Source organism: Scardinius erythrophthalmus (assembly GCF_964197995.2).
Source record: "Scardinius erythrophthalmus genome assembly, chromosome: 3".
Classification (NCBI taxonomy): domain Eukaryota; kingdom Metazoa; phylum Chordata; class Actinopteri; order Cypriniformes; family Leuciscidae; genus Scardinius; species Scardinius erythrophthalmus.
Genome location: NC_138223.1, coordinates 17,565,604 through 17,583,552, shown reverse-complemented (window position 1 = coordinate 17,583,552; position 17,949 = coordinate 17,565,604). Strand labels below are relative to the sequence as shown.

General features: G+C 37.4%; 1 protein-coding gene across 1 annotated transcript in view; it reads left to right on the top strand.

Annotated features, from left to right (window-relative positions):
- adgrl3.1 (adhesion G protein-coupled receptor L3.1) overlaps positions 1-15,475 on the top strand; it is a 121,538-nt gene extending 106,063 nt beyond the window's left edge. The window contains exons 18-24 of the mRNA XM_081361732.1: positions 840-931; positions 5,764-5,932; positions 8,400-8,528; positions 9,020-9,116; positions 11,002-11,127; positions 12,362-12,379; positions 12,718-15,475. Coding sequence (XP_081217858.1) covers positions 840-931; positions 5,764-5,932; positions 8,400-8,528; positions 9,020-9,116; positions 11,002-11,127; positions 12,362-12,379; positions 12,718-13,634 — 1,548 coding nt within the window. The 3' untranslated portion in view covers positions 13,635-15,475. The remainder of the gene's footprint in view (positions 1-839; positions 932-5,763; positions 5,933-8,399; positions 8,529-9,019; positions 9,117-11,001; positions 11,128-12,361; positions 12,380-12,717) is intronic.
- The last annotated feature ends 2,474 nt before the right edge of the window (positions 15,476-17,949 follow it).

Below are 17,949 nucleotides of genomic sequence, written 5' to 3'. Positions count from 1 at the left end.
GACGAGATGAGTAGCTGGTTTGATGCATGATGAAATGTACGCAGACAAAATTTCAAACATGAATGCAGTTTACATTTGTTTGCTTTTTTCTAACTGTGTACACACAATGTGTGAGACAATTCAAACACCATTGTAATGATAAAATATTAAAACAAAAAAACGTATATATGTGCTTGCGTTTTCCAAGATGTTCCCCTTGGATATTAGATGTTTAATCCAGAGGTTTAACAGGTTGCACACATGCACTTGTCTTGTACAAGCGTTAGACAAATCTTATGCTGTTATATTATTATACTGTAGAGTAAGGATGTGCTTGTATTGATAAAAAAACATCAGTTTTGGAGTTATTGTTATCTGCACGTCATAACAATGTGTCAAAAAAGCAAGATCTCTGTTTGGTATAGGCAACATCACATTCATCAACACTGACACATGCATAAATGCTGTTTTAAACAGTTATCAGATTGTTTAAACATTATTATTTCTAACAAAGTCTTTAAAATTAGGGTTTTCAGTTCCAGTAGCTTCAGTTTTTGCCAAGAAAGTTCATTTTGGTGCATTAGTATTTCCCATTATAAAACTGTGATTTCCAGGGTTCGTAAAGGCATGCAAATGAGCGTGCAAGAAAGATGAATCCTCCATTGAGCGATTCTGCTTTATTTTATTCATTTAAATCTGTTTATTCATTCCTGACAAATGAAAATATGCCCAGTAAGGAATTCAAATATCCGTATCCACCGATTACAAATGAATAGCAAAGTCTTGGAAATGCATTGGTTAATTAATGATGTTAGAGTCTTCTTTTATAATTTCATGCATTTTATGATTTTGTGTTGCAGCTAAATGTTATTTTCCTGGGCATTGCGCTATATAAGATGTTTCACCATACTGCGATTCTCAAACCTGACTCTGGTTGCCTGGACAACATCAAGTAAGGCATTTATTCTGTGTTTCAATGTGTGTGTGTGTGTGTGTGTGTGTGTGTACTTTATTGCTTTTCTTGATTGCACTGCAACTGTCTTCATTTTCACTAAACACACAATTGTCCTTTAATTTCAAACCACTCCTTAGAGGTGTTTAAATGAGAAGAATGTTCTACTGCATATCTAAAGTTAGACGCAGTTTAAAGTGTCTTCATCTGCCACTTTCTCCTTGATGTTTGAGTTCTCATGGGACAGAATCTGTAATGATTAAATTAAAAAAACTTGACATAAATCACATTCCCTGTGCTATTTATTCAAATTAAGCCAGCATCATCTTTAAGAGTGCTAGGACACAAGGGGCTGGCATATAAGGGTGTATTAAAACACAGCCAGTAATGTGGGGGATCAGAAACTGTGCAGTGCACAGCGTGTAGTATGGCTCATCTATACACAGCAGCCCATTGGCAGACAGTGCATGCTGAATCTAGGTTAGTTAGCATATTCCAGTAATTGATTATTCTTTTTGATGTTCAGAACACAGGCAGAGGAGTCACTGTTCAAATCTGTGACCCAAATGCAGATTTTCTGCTGTAGTTCTAGTGTTCTGAACAGATGTTCATGTTATACAACAGTTACAGTACTCTTATATGATTGGACAAGCGCTGTTCTAAAACTGCTGATACATACAACAGCACTGTGACGTTCTGAAATGTCGGTTTGTGCATTAGTGGTGGGGGTTTCTGTAGGTTACATCGATATGCCAGTAGGTGGCAGCAAGTGACTCATTCACACAAAGGAATGGTTCAAAACATTGATTCATTCAGGAACGAAACGAGATTAGGGCTGCTGTCCAAAACCGTATACACTCTTGAGTAGGTATTTATTTTGAATAAGAAATTCAAATTCAATTCAATAAATACCCTCCCGTGGTGGCCTCATGAGATAGTAAAGTGACCATAGAATGCACACTTCAGAATCTCGCTGGAAGTAGTAGATCATCTGGGGACTTTTTGCGTTCTCGTTTATGAATACTGTGGATTCGGACATACTACTTTTGTCACATTCTGTTTTCCGCCTACTATAGACCTTATGCGCCAGAGAAACGAGGGCGCCGCCATCTTTAGAATATTGTCTTTGAACTTCCATTTTAGTGGTCGCTCTGTATATTTCTATGGCGCTGCTGTCCAGGAGTAATTCGCTTTTGAAGTGGATTTACTTAATGTAAAGTTAACGAAAGTTATCATGAGGACTGTAATGTTTAAAGCAGATGACTTAAAAAATGTCAGTAGACCGGGAAGATTTTAAAACGAGCCGTTCATTAATAAACACGGAAAATCGCTGTGAAAATACAGACCGGAAGTCAAAAGACAACGAGCGCAGCGCTGAAAAGGGGCGGGGCTACATAAGGTCTATATAGTAGGGAATACAGTATAATGGGAAGTATGCAATTTCGCATGCAGCCTAGGTGTGTTCGACTTGAAACGGCACCGATCGATGTATGACATCACAGTACCGCAAGAGCGCTTAGAGAGCAGATGGCTCCGTATGCTTTCGAATCGCTCTTGCTGTACTCTAATGTCATGCACCAGTCAGACCGACTAATAATGCGCAGCACCCCTTCAAGTCGAACACACCTACAGTCTTTTTAAGTGAGTCATTGAATCATTTACTTAACCCAATTGTTAAAAAACAGATTTATCCATGAACAAACCTTTGTTCTTTTAGTATTATTTAGCTATTTTATTTTGAATTATCTTTTATGTTCATATTTTCAGTTTTCTTTTTAATTTTATTTGATCTTTTAGTCATTTTATGTGTTTTCATCATTTTTATTAGTTTGTTTTTCATTATTTCTACTTGAAACTATTTTCGTTGGAGGATCAAAAATAGACAATGTAACTTCCAGTATTGTGTCTGAAATCGTTACTAATTATAAAGTTAACAGTTAACATAACTGTTTGCCATATTTATAAGTTTACAAAACTTTATTTTAACAGCAGAACCAGAATTTTTTAAACCACACTTAAAAATGTATGTCAGTACATTAGATAATAAAAACCAGTTGTCATTTAAACACCTCTAATTAACGGTCAGATATTGATGGACAAATATGTGTTAATGTGTCTTTGATTTAACAATGTTTGCCAACACCATAATAACAAACATATAGGAAACAATAAACAAAACTATAGGTTTGTAAGCTGTAAAAACAGTAACATTGTGAAATATTACAATTAAAAAAATGCTTTTTATTTTAATATGTTTAAAAATTAAAGAAAATTTTAAATTTATTCTTGTGATGGCAAATCTGAAATTTTCAGCAGTTTCATCCTGCAGAAATCACTAATATGTTGATTTGGTACTCAAGAAACATTTCTTATTATCAATATTGTGATACTTTTTTCAGGATTCTTTGATGAATATTCAAAAGAAATATTTTGAAACATTGTAAGTGCTGTTGATAAATTTAATTCATACTTACTGAATAAAAGTAAAAATTTATTTCAAATAGTGAATATATATATATATATATATATATATATATATATATATATATATATATATAATTTAAGTATTTAGGCATTTAGGTATTTATCTATGGCAACCGTGTACTCAGCATACATACTATACTACATGCATCATATAATCTTTATTTACAACATTGTTACTAAGTCCTAGTGTGAGTTATTATCTAACCCTAACTTTTGCACTATTAGGCCCCGATCAGACATAACGTGTTTTTCAAGTTTGAAAACGCGAGGAGCACTGCACTGCCTTTTTTTGGTTGACTTTTTTTAATTTCGAAAATAGCAGTGTGCTGCGGCAACCACCTAGCACCTAGTCAGTCTAATCAAGGATTATAGCGCAAGTCAAGTTAAGTAAACTGTCATATTAGCAGCAACTTGGACAAAAAAATGGACAAGCAGAGGGCTCGTGAAGTCATACTGCTCCGCGTAACTCGCGACAGCCACCACAAGTTTCTGCAGTCTCTGGACCAAAGACGAGCAAATGTACATTTCCGTCACCACAACGGAAGGCCCGCTTCTCCATTCATTCGATTGGACAATGGGAAAAAAAGTGTGAATGACGTCTGGCGCTTTTCTGCTCAGAGATAAAACATTTTTTTTACTTCAGCCGCTCAGAGCACTCCTACAAAAATGCGAGGCACAGCAGGCGGCTTATGGTTGTTTATATTGTTCAATAAAGTTCTTGAAAAAAAAATGCACCCGGGGCGCATAAACAGAGTGCAAAACTGCCAATAGAAAACAATTTAAAAAAGGATCCTCTCACTGCAAAAAAACGTGTTCTGTCTGATCGGGGCCTTAGTCTCTTTGTCACCAAATCAGTAACTGAAAAAAGAGCAGAGACAAATGGCTCTACAAGCACAGGATACATGGTTGATTTATTACATTTTATCTCTCTCTAAATTTAAAGTTAGAAAGTCTGGCCCAGTCAAAAATTTTGCCTCAGCACAAATTCCATCTGAAGTCCGGATGTTGGCGTGCATAGAATAGATTATCTTGGCTCCAGTGAAGTGATTGGCTTCTGAGAGCTTAACTCCACCCACCATCGCAGTTCTCACTTTGAAATATCACAAGGTGCAAGTTACTCCTAAACTTACTGGCAGACAACTCTGTGTTGACTGCAAAAATTCAACCATATTTCATAATCCTCATCATCATCATAAAAAGTTTTCATTTTATTTGTTTGTGTTTTCCAACTCTTGAGTTTGTTTTGTTTTATTTATGATGTTTATGAATCATTCATCAGCTTCATCTGTCTTTTTTCTTTGTTTCCTTTTCCATCCTTTTTTTCTGTTTTACATTTCAGCATTCTGTTGAGGCATGGCTTGTTATGGATAGTCACTGGTAAGGGTCTCCAGCCAATCAGAGTGCCAGTTTTCTGAATCATGCATTCTGATTGGAGTGTTTAGCTGTGTAGTTCTTCCACTGTTTGATTGCTTCTCTGAATGTTAAAATGATTTAAGTGATTCATCAATTCTGCAACGTGGCTCTTTGAAATGAACAATGTAATTATAATTCTTCATGAGTGCATGTTCTCTTGCTGCATCAGTCCCGAGTTGGTTCAAAATTAACAACACATCTGTCTGTCTGTATGTCTTGCCACCTTGATCCGCCATTATTTTTTATTATTATTGTCTCTGATGGAAACAATAATTAACATTGACTGTCTCTCGTATATCGTCTCAAAAGTTTCCCTGTCTGTCTGTCTGTCTGTCTGTCTGTATGTCTCCCTCCCTCCCTCTCTCTCTCTCTCTCTCTCTCTCTCTCTCTCTCTCTCTCTCTCTCTCTCTCTCTCTCTCTCTCTCTCTCTCTCTCTCTCTCTCTCTCTCTCTCTCTCTCTCATACTTTCTAATGATCTTGTTTCGGTGCCAAACATTAGCCTGTCACATTAGCTCAGTTCACAGTATAAATGGGTTGCAAGCTGATTATGTGAGTCTAAGTGTGTGTGTGTGTGTGTGTGTGTGTGTGTGTGTGTGTGTGTGTGTGTGTGTGTGTGTGTGTGTGTGTGTGTGACCCCAAAGAGTAAATGACATCACTAAATGAGTGTGAGGCTCAGTGCTAAGTACAGACTAGCAGACATTATGGCTGGAGCCAGCTTGACATTTGACTGCTGTAGAATAATGCCTTTCTCTGAGACAGTTTATATTTTCATCTTACTATTGTTGAACTGAGGAAACATACACAGACTTATAACATTTTAATAAACTTAGATAATATAAACTGGCTAAGGTCATACTTGGAAGTGTGTCAACTGTGCTTGAGTGAGAGTTATGCACTTTATCTGTTTAATTTCTCTTTCTCTCTCTCTCTCTTAGGTCCTGGGTTATAGGTGCCATAGCTCTGCTGTGTCTGCTGGGGTTGACCTGGGCGTTTGGATTGATGTATATCAATGAGAGTACAGTCATCATGGCCTACCTCTTTACCGTCTTTAACTCGCTGCAGGGAATGTTCATCTTCATATTTCACTGCATCCTGCAGAAGAAGGTGACACACACACAAACACACATACACATAAGGGTGATTCTTCAGTTAGGGGCACTTTTGACTACTCGAGAGCTTTTTCTCTTTGCATCTTAAGATTTTCAATATTCTTTAAAAACATAAAAAATATCTTTCCGACCGAATCACACCGTATATCACGCCGAACGAAGTTCTTGGAAATGTGGAAGTAGAATTCCCTTGATTTTCTTAATAAATGTAGAATAAATATAATTGTTATTTTAATTGAATCGCTCCTCTGAAAGTAGAATGATTGGGTTTTTTTAAAAGCATTTTCTTTTCCATTAAATCATCCTAGCTGGCAGAAAAGTTCCCCTAACTTGAAGAATCACCCAAATACTGTATGTTATGCAAACATCTGCAGTATTGCAATCACGTGCACACACTCATACTGAGGCTCAATTGACCTCTTTCCTGGGCATTTTACTGAGGGTTTACTGGCCTCTCATTAGTAATGATCTCATTAATCAACCCCTCTGTCACATGCATGCTCAATTAGAGACCCTCAGCTCATCAGATTTATTTAGCTCATGATAGATTTTAAACCTTTTAATTATCTGAAGGCCGACCGATGGATAGCTTCCAGAGTCATTTAGCATGAAAATGCTCATATACAAGTACACATTACACCGGTGAATTTTAGCTGTAGAAGGAAACAGATATCGATCAGAGACAAATAACATGTGTATGTATGAATTTTCTTATGTATTGACGGACAGAATAATTGGACTGTTGTTGAAATTGATTATGTATTTGGCTGGCCAACCTTGAAGCTGAAATGCCAATTTATCATGTTTCTTTCGCATTAAATACATGTGCGTGCGGGCAACTTCTAAGCTGAAAGCGAATGATTTCATAACATTTTTAACTAATAAATTGGACTTAATACCTAATGGATCTTCGTAACGTAGTATATATTCTCTCAAAGACCCACACAAAGCTGTTTTTACAAGACGAGGGACTGATCTTGGCTTATTTGGGTTTTGTGGAGACAGCAGTGATATAAATCTAAAGCCGTAAGTCCTGTTTGGTTGAGGTCTTTGAGGAGTTGGGTGTGCAGTCATCCATAGAGATTTTATTTGGCCGATCTTAGAGAGTTTTCTTTCAACAGCTGCGCAAACAATAACATAGCATCCATGTTAACAACATTAAAAAGCAATTATAGCTGTATTATTGCTGATACAATGGGGAATTTTGTACTGATATTGGTCATTATTGTTATTATGTCTAGATTTTTGGATGGAGCAATACAAGTTTTGGTCCTTGTTGTTTGAGAATTGAGGTAAAGGTCGTGATGTTGAATGTACATGTGTGTTTTTCCTGATTGAGATTACAGCGTTAGGAAGGTCGTCCAGCATGCTAACTATTGAGGTCATGAAAATGATATGAAAGTTCCTGCCATGCACACGAAAGTTCACTTTGCTGTTCGCAAGCGCACAAATGCGCTCGCACTGACATGCTGGAATAAAGAGATAAACTGAGTGAACTCTTTAACACAAGGACACAAGGAATGGCCAATCGATGAAAAAAAATACAATCTAATTACAAGAAATGCTGACTAAGTAATCAAATCGCAATTAATCACATACATCGATATTTGCTGAGAAAATGAAGGCTTAATGTTACTAACAATTAGAAAATAATAACATATTTCCTTAAAACATGTTTGTGTTAGTCATTATTTTTATAAAAAGATATATCACAAATTATTAATCCAAAAATATCATTGGGTTTTAGGGAGTCGTACCACATGACATTTTTCAACCTAAACTAACCAAAAAAACTTAAATTCAGTCATAAAAAAAAAACATGCTTATCATAGAAGAGGTTCATTCAAGCCATTGTATATATCAATTGCATTTGTATTTGTGTGTGTGTAAAGTACCGGTCAAAAGTTTGGAAACATTACTATTTCTAATGTTTTTGAAAAAAGTCTCTTATGCTCATCAAGCCTGCATTTTATTGATCAAAAATACAGAAAAGGCAGTAATATTGTGAAATATTATTACTATTTAAAATAATGGTTTTCTATTTCAATATACTTTAAAATATAATTTATTTCTGTGTTGCAAAGCTAAATTTTCATCAACCAATACTCCAGTCTTCAGTGGCACATGATCCTTTCAAAAACATTAAAAAATAGTAATGTTTCCAAACTTTTGATCGGTTCTTTATGTATCTATGTATGTATGATTGATTAATCACATTTGCTCACAGCTAACATAAGTTTGTATATATTTATATATACAGTATATATATATGTGTGTGTGTGTGTGTGAGTGTTAGATGTGTGTTAATCGCGATTAATAGATTTGATGGCACAAATTTTTATATATTATATATATTTGTACCAAATTAAATTGAGATTAAATTCAATTAAATTTAATTGTTAACTGAAGCATTTCTCACTTCCCCTCAACCTTGGTTAACCAAACTGTATGTATCTTTGCAGGTGCGTAAGGAGTATGGCCGATGTCTCCGCACACACTGCTGCAGTGGGAAGAGTGTGGAGTCAACCATCTCCACTTCAACAAAGACCAGTACGGCCCGCACACCTGGACGCTATTCCACCAACTCACAGGTATCATGCAAACACCGTACACACACCTGGAGGGGATCCTCCAACCCCATCTCAAGTGATTTTTCTAGGCCAGTGAATGTTGAAGCTGTCAGTGGTCGATGCAGTCATCGGCTTGTTATTTCTTTGCACAGAAAGCACTTTAGCGCTGGCGTTTTCTCATTCATGGGTAAATACAGTCCCACATGACCCAATTTCACATTCAGCCTTATTTTAAACGGTGCACTCAGCATTCTGCTCACCTTACTATTTGTGAATATAATCAGAAAGGTTTTCAGTACCATATTACAGTCAATAGTTCAGTGTCGATAACTGTAGACAAAAAATTAAACAAAACCAACCTCAGTAATGGGATGTCTATGATATGTATGATATAAGATATAAAGGTATAAAAGGTATAAAATAAGTGAGCTGCATTACACTATTACTGATACATTGCACAATTTCTTTATTCAGAATCTAAAAATCGACCCCCTCTCTTCCTCTGTTGTCAGAGTCGTATTCGTAGGATGTGGAATGACACTGTCAGGAAGCAGTCGGAGTCATCTTTCATCACCGCTGACATGAACAGCTCAGCGACTCTCAATAGAGGTAAAGCCAACACACACACACACACACACACACATACATGCACCCATGTGTACACATGTACACCGTATTCATTCACATATTGACAGAAACTGTTTCATATATACAAACATTGTAATTGTTTGGATCTGATATGAGAAAAGTGGAACAGAAACCAGTTTAATCATCATTTGACACCTAGAGATTAATTCTGACCAATGAACTTTGCCATGGCAAAAAAAAAAACAATAATATACCCTGAAAATAGAGATTGTTTTTTTTCTTCCGACTATGTGCCCTTTTTTGTTCTGTGGACATTATTTTAGCCTTTCAACATTTCAAAAACAAATTTCAACATTTTTTCTTTTTATTATATGAAAGTTGCATTAAATATTTTATTTTTTTACCAGGCCTTAATCATTTATTTTCTGCTGTACTTGAGTGCCTTTAATGTATAGGTTTTATTGCTTTACCTTTGTCATTGAGCTAGATTTTTATGAAAATTCATCATAAAAATATGAATTCTTACATTTTAAAAACTAAGAAAATCTAAGCAAAGAATGATAAAAAGATAAACCATTTCAATATTCATTGTGTGGAAAGGATTTATATACATTTTTTACGCAACAATTGTCCCTCAGTTGTTGTCATTTCTATCACAACTAATATTTTTGCCACTAATAAATTTGATAGAGTGCTTGTTTACCAAAGAAGCAAAATTGTCAGTGAAGAGTATGCTTGACATGTGATGTGAAACAATTATGGTGAATATAAACACAACTTTTTAATGTGCCTCATTTCCAATCAAGCTTTGCAAAAACTGATGATAGTTTTTGTGTGTTGGTGTGTGTGTACCGTATATGTGGGGTCCTGGTAAACCGTAGGTTATGTGGACAAAATGTCCAATGGTGCGTGTGTGTGTGGGTATATACAAAAATGTTGCAAATGTAATTTCCATCACTGTTATTTACACCACAGAATCCAATTAAACACAAAACACAATTGGAAATGACACTCTGGTGGAAATGTTCATGACGTTCAGAAAAATTACTGAATTTTCCTGTGATGCGGGTGTGTCCACTGTTGGACTTTGTTAGTAGACAAATAAAATAAACTAATGAGAGTGTGAAAAATACTTTAAAAGAGTTCACAAAGACAAAAGTGCCAAAAGATAATAAATTGTCTGAGCGTATGTTTGTTTCATGAGAGAGAGAGAGAGAAAAAAAAAGAGAAACTGCAGAAGAATCTGGAACGAAACAGAAAAGTCCTCCAACTTTCTGACCCTGGAGTCCAAATGGATCAGACATCTGTGTGTGTGCTCATGTTCTGCTCATTCTCAAACCCTGCCTGCCTCTGTTATGTCCAAACGTTAATATGATTTGCTCCTCTGAGCTCCTTTGTCTTCTCTTTCCCGTGTAAACAAGAATGTGAGCTTTTAAAAGTCTTCCAGCGACATCAGAGCTGAAGCCATGGAAAAACGCTCCCAATCAAGTCACACTGGCAAGAGAAAATGTCAAACATCAACAGCTGTCCAACATAAACATCATCTATGCGGAGCTCTGTACTGATATCACATGGGAGGTTTTACATTCCTGTCCACTCGAACTAACATGCTGCGACTGCTGATGTTTAAAGCTGTTTAAACACAAGTTTACTGACTTCTTGTCTGCATCATTCTAACTGTTTATTGTACATCTTTTTTCTGTCTCTTTGTTGCTCCTTCCTTCTGTCTTCTCTCAACTCCATATATGTCTCTCTCTCTCTCTCTCTCTCTCTCTCTCTCTCTCTCTCTCTCTCTCTCTCTCTCTCTCTCTCTCTCTCTTCCTCTCTCTCTCTTCCTCTCTCTCTCTCTCTCTCTCTCTCTCTCTCTCTCTCTCTCTCTTTCTGTCTCTGTTTGTGGGTGTTGTAGGTACCATGGCTAACCATCTCATCTCCAATGCTTTGTTACGTCCTCATGGCACTAATCCTTATAACACACTACTGGGAGAGTCTGCTGTGTACAATAACCCTACTGCCAACATGTTCAACACGCAAGGTTTGCCTCTCACATACACATTTACAAACTTTAGCATTTTTTGGGGCGGTACTAATTGTTTTCTCAGGGTGACAACTGCAATGGAAAATTGACAGGGCTCCTCTTTGTATTCATTATTGCAATTGCCCCCCCCTTACCACACAAGGAGATGTTAGGCGGAATATTCACACTGCTCATTTCCATACAATGAAAGTGAAGTGGGACAGACACTGTCAAGCTAAAATTCGGCTAAAATTGGCCTTTTTAATAATGTTTTTATAATTATTAAATAATTTAGATTTATATACATTTTTACAAATATAATTTTTATATAAATGTATATTTATGTAGAATTAGTTTTTTTTATGTTATGTTCTTAATAATAATTCATATTAATAAATGTTTTAATTTAGTGTGATTTACTGATTAACATCTTGCACACAAACATATGGTGTATTTCTAGAAATATAAAATATAATAATTAGTATTTAAAATGTCATCTATTAAAAAACAATATTTAATTGAAATTTAATATGATTATATTTAATAAATTAACTTTTATTTTTGAAAACTCTTTAATTACCTATAATCCTGTCGTTTTGATTATGTATTATTTATGTGGTGGTTATGATAATTTTATGGTGCAGTATAAGAAAATTAAAATCTCTGCTGAAATGAATTGTTTTTTTTTTTTTTGTATTCTACATACAATACAAGGCAATAAATAGGCCTAATTAGTCTAACTGAATGATTATGTAAAAATGTCACTTGTGTTGGTCTGTTCAAATTGCTCTGTTATGTGTTTTCATATATATATACACACACACACACACACACACACACACACACACACACACACACACACACACACATATAAAGGTTTGGAACAACAAATTCAAATTTGAAAAACTATTCTGTGTCCTGAGTTAGCTGTGATATCCTGCATACAAACTTATCGTGTCTGTTTAATGAGCTTGTTTATGTTGTTTCTATGTCCATCTGTTCTGTTTAATAATTTGGTGGTATAAGAACATTTCAGCCTAGCATCTGTCCTAAACTCAGCAGGTTAGCATTCAGTCACTAATGCCTGTCACAGTCTAAACTGAATATAATACTTCTCTTTCTCTTTCTTTCTCTCTCTCTCTATCTCTCTCTCTCTCTCTCTCGCTCTCTGTGGACATGTTCCATAAGCATTTATGTGTGTAATCATTCTCTCTCTCTCTCTCTCTGTCTCTCCTTTCACGCGGGTCTGCAGCCTCCTACAGAGATTCAAGTATGATTCATTTACTTTCACAACAGCTCCATGTTTATAATATATTCTACTTTGCTTCTCTCTTCTTTAATCTTCTCCCTTTCCTCATCCTTCCCATTCCTTTCTCTTCTCCTTCCCCCACTAAATCCACATTCCACCTGTATTCATGTTTTGTTCTTTTTAATAAAATATAATATCCTATTTGATATCATCTTTCATAAAGCAAACTTAATTCATATTACCAACAATCATAAACACTATATATAAAAGAATATTAGTGCCTAGGTACCAAAATGTAAATTGTAAATGAGGTTATGTGTGTGATTCTGTGTAATTTTGTACTATTTCTTGCATTTCAGAGGGCATTCTAAACAACGCACGAGACTCCAGTGTCATGGATACGCTGCCGCTTAACGGTAACCACGGCAACAGCTACGGTGTGGCAGCAGGCGATTACCTTACCTACAGTTCTCGTGGCAGTGAGCCGCCGACCACGCTTGAGAAAAAGATCTTGAAAGAGCTGACTGCAAACTACGCCCCATCGTACCTGAACACCCAGGAGCGACAAGGGAAATCCCACCAGGGGACATTGACCAATAAACTCAACAACCACCTGGCCAACGGAGGGGTCGCGGGGTCCTCATCCATCGCCAAGGATGACGTCATGGTGCTCGACAACCCCGGAGCGTTTCATCGGCATGACGACGGGGGCGGGTTAAGCCTAGAGCTCATTAGGGAGGAGTCACAAGCGCCGCTCCTCCCACCGAGACCGCCCCCTCCGGAAAACCACGCCCCCATGCACACGTTCTCAGCCCATCGGCGCCTGCCGCAGGAGAACAGCGAGAGCTTCTTCCCGCTGCTCCCCAACGACACGCACTCTTCGCACACACACACTCCCCGCACACACACGCACTCGCACTCGCCCCTCAGAGACTCGATCTATACCAGCATGCCCACGCTCACTGACCTCCCTCACGGCACTGATGACCTCATCAACGGTCTCCATGACGACGAAGACGATGAGGATGACGACGGCGAGGAGGAAGAGGGCAGCGAGCTGCACCTGGCCAACGGCAAAGGGGTCGTCATGGAGGCGGACGACGTGTACTACAAAAGCATGCCGAACCTGGGCTCCAGGAACCACATACAGGAACTGGAGAGCTACTATCAGATGGGACGCGGTGGCAGTGATGGGTTCATCGGCCCACCTGAGAAAGAAGACTCGTCACCTGAAGAACAGCCACCAGACCCCTCACAGCTGGTCACCAGCCTATAGACACCGACGCACACACACAATCTCAGTTAGCGTGTTTGTGTGTGTGACACAATGCACAAGGCATGGGATACACTACCTACTGCACTGATAGGAAGCCCCTAGAGAGACTGATCCCAGATAGCCCCCCGATTTCCGTACATACAAGTATCCCGTCACCAAAATCCTGCTCCAGTTAGAACCAGTAACCAGAACTAGTAATCCATTCCTATGCTAGAACAAGGACTACCGCGTGTAGGTAGGTCTCGTGGACTTTTCTCTTTCCAATCTGCTGAGTAAAAACTCAGTTTGGAGACGTGGACAAACTTTTGCTCCCTTGATCATTTGCATAGCTCTCCTTGACGAAAACCTTCATCCAATGGCTGTCTGATTCTCCTGGAAACTCACCACGGATTGTGGAGGGCGTGTAAACTGACTGTGGAAAACTAGCTGCCATTTTAGATGACCGTGTATGATAATGAGACCACCGACCCAGACTCTGAACTCTTCTGTCGTACTGAACTGCATTACACCCACAAGTCTCTAGACTTCTCTATGATTCTCTGCTGCACACATTCCTTCTCGTTTAGCACCGATCTCGTTTCTTGAGCGTGAAATCACAAAAGGCGCATCTAATCTTAAAGACTGAGGACGCATCTTGTTTTCTTACGTTTGTTTTTCAGTAATCTTCTCAGTTATGGGAAAGGTAATCTTCACTAATTACAAAGAAATGGAACAGTTTTCCATGTAAAATGTACAGATTCCCGATATATTGCATATGATCGTATGCGTTTCATGTTTTTTGAGATATTTTGCCCCTTGTATGTGTTTTTGTAGACTAGAGCAATCCCACAATGCTGTGCTGGTCCTCCAAAATACTATCCCTTAGTACCGCACAGCACACACACATGCACACATACCTACATATACACGCATACACACTCTCGTTTGGAAGCATGACCATGGCTTCCTCCTTTTTTCCAAATGCAACACTTCATCATTCTAATTCTCACTGTGTCGATGATATCCAAGAGACTCTGGGGAACTGACTGTTGTGTGAATGACAGCTACTGCAGATGGGATCCCAATGGTGCTGGGATGTCGTCATGCCATGACTTCTAGAGCGTTTACCCTTGAACACCTCATCTTTTATGCGCAAGAGCAGAAATCGCCCATTGGAAGCAGGTTGAAGAATTCCAACTTATTGATATTCCAGTCGTACGTGTTGACACAGCTAAACTTGTTCTCAGGCTAAAAGATCTCTAATTATTGTCTATTATTGTGATGATTTTACATATCAAGTCTGTTTTTAACAGTTTAATTAAGAACCGTAGGAAAGGCTTGCGGGATGTGAACATTTCGAAAAGGTCAGAGTCGAGGCCAAATCACAAATGAAAGTGTGGAAATCATGATTAAAAATCATGTGTGGAGCATATACAATGTAAAGGAATAGGATTTTAGTGGAGTGGTTTGGAAGATGGAAACAACCTTGTAAAGGTCGGTTTCTGAAACTACTGTTTACTTGTTCTCAGACTGAGACTCCCTGTAGCTTGCACATCTATCCCTTGTTAACCCACCCTCAGAAAATTGACTGCATATTTATTCCTGTGATTCAGTCTCGTTTTTTTATTTTGGATTTTCCAACAGATCAGAAATGTAGGATCTTAGAGAGCGTCTGGAAAAGAATCGGATCGGCACTGAGACATTTTTTATTGTTATTATCATCAATATTATTATTATTATTACAATATCAATGAAATTATTATTTATTCTTTTCATATGCATTCTAAACTGAATGAACTCATTACTAATATTTGTTGTAACAGTGAAAGTTGTTTGCCAACAAATAAAATGACTGAATTAATATTTACAATATTTCACAGGGGAGAGGTGTGAGTTTCTGCTTCTTTTTTGCTTTTTAATTCACTTTTTCACTTCTAGACTGACACTTTAAACAGGACGAGGAATGGTCATGACTCCTCTGGGCAGTTTTTCAGGGAAGGATTGTCATGGAGTAAATTGTACTGTGGATTGTGATTCTCTGTTGAAAATCCTTTTGGACTAGACTTAATCTCTGTCTGGGAAACCAGCCGGAAGACTTTAACAGTCAGTCGTTCTTCACTGACCCAGTTTCGGTACCGGAACCAATCAAACGAACGCGGTACCAATTAATTATGCACATCTGAGAAGAGAGCCAGCACAAACAGTGTAATTACGACCTATTGATTTTCATGTCTTTCCATGCAAACAGACACATGTCCGTCTGCAAACACACCCAAATGTCAGACAGTCTGCGCGTGTGAGAGTGTCAGTGAGAGTTCGCTCTGCCAAATGTTACCACCTTCATGAATATTTATAAGCCCTTTTGACAGGCACTTGAGCATTTTGAAATGAAGGAAAGATGCAGCCCCATCTCCATACTCCATACTTATAGCTCCATACTCTAGAGCCCTGTCTTGTCTTTGACGTGTGTGTGTGTGTGTGTGTGTGTGTGTGTGTGTGTGTGTGTGTGTGTGTGTTCATTCTGTAGGCAGCCTATGAGATTGAAAAGTTGTGTTTTTACTAAAGAAACATCATTATTTAAACTTTTAACCACCTACAGCCTACATACCACCCAAATTGAGAAGAGGAAATCTCAAAGTTTGGTTACTACAAAGAGGGTGAGGAGGGAAATGATCTAGACAAGAGGTTCTCAATCTTTTTAACTTAAAGGTCCTTCAATAGGTCCAACATATTCAAAGGCCACCACCCCCACACACCCGATAGATTTCCTTTCAATATGCTTCCTCAAACTTCTAGGAGATTCTGATTCGGTATAATTTTCAATTAAAAGAAAAATTCAAGTTTATTTGTATTTTAATCATTTGAATTAAGTTAGTTTTTAAAATAAGATTAAATAATATAATGAATTTAATTATAATTCAATTTTATTTTCAAATGTTTATTTATTTAAAAATTTATTTATTTAAAAATAGCTGAATTCAAATGTTAATTTTTTTTTTATATACATAGAATAATTTTGTAGTCATCCTGTGGCCCCCTTGAATGGTTTGCTGAGGCCCCCCAGTGGGCCCCTGCCCCCGGTTGAGAGCCACTGATCTAGACAGATGGCAGAGACTGCAGTCTTCTTCTTCTCCTCCTTCTCTCTCGCCTTGGTCTTAGGGTAATTAAATGAGACTGGAGAAGATGTGGGCCGGATCACAGCATGGGCTCTGTGTTCACTTAGTGATGCCTGTGATATTTTTACCCATGCTGCCCAATCTAACATCAAAAGTGTTTTAACCACACAAGCCCATTCCTGTCACAGTGCACTAGACACGAATATGAAATAAAAATACCCACAGTGTGCTGGGAAAATATAATTGTCACAAAATAAATCTACGCATATTGTAAATATACATGATGGATATGAAAACTTGATAGTTAAATTGGGTGGGTGGGGAGGGGTAATATTATCCAATTATCAAGCACTATCCATCATGTACACTCAAATCCTCAGATAAGGATTTTGGCCTTGACCAGCTTTTTAAATCAAGTAATATACAATAATGTCTTACTTTTAAACATTACTTAAAATTGTGATGCCAATCAAGAAACACTTTCTACTGCATGACAATTTATTAAATATTTAAATTTTATGCAAATTGTTTTGACTGCATTTATCAGACTCACATTCAACCCTGTTACCCAAGTTATCAAACTAATATTTAATTTAATTTATGGAAAATGTGTTTATCACCATCTACAAACCAACATTTGGTCTCAAACTAGCAAACCCTTACTGAGTCAACACAACACTCCCCAATCCACTGTTGGGGTCTAAAAAGTTCCCTTCCTCTAAATGGCATGAAACTTGACTTTGTTGACACTTGATAGCTCTACAAACAAACAAAAATAAACTGGAATGATTTCTGGTTGTATGTTAGTCTGACAAAAATGAAAATAAAATGAATGAGGAAACAAAATCAATAGGCTACTTTAAAAAGAATGTGAAAAAACATTCAATAAATCAGCCATAATACAGAGCACAAATACGCAGAAATGAAGTGGCAAACACTATAAAATATCCATAATGCGAAACAGTCAACACCCTAAAAAATGTAAGATGCTTCAGAAAGTTTCAGAAAGCTCCAGCGTGTCAAAGGATCTACAGGCAACTCTGGAAACAATCAATATGCACATCAAGTATTAGAAAGAGAAACTGTGTATGCCTGGTCAGCACAGAAGAAGCTTCTGCTATCAAAAAATCCAATTTGATCCAACACCTACATGTGTTATGGACATTGAGTCAAAGGTGGAGTTGTTTGGACACAGTTTCAAATGTTACAGTGTGTTTCTT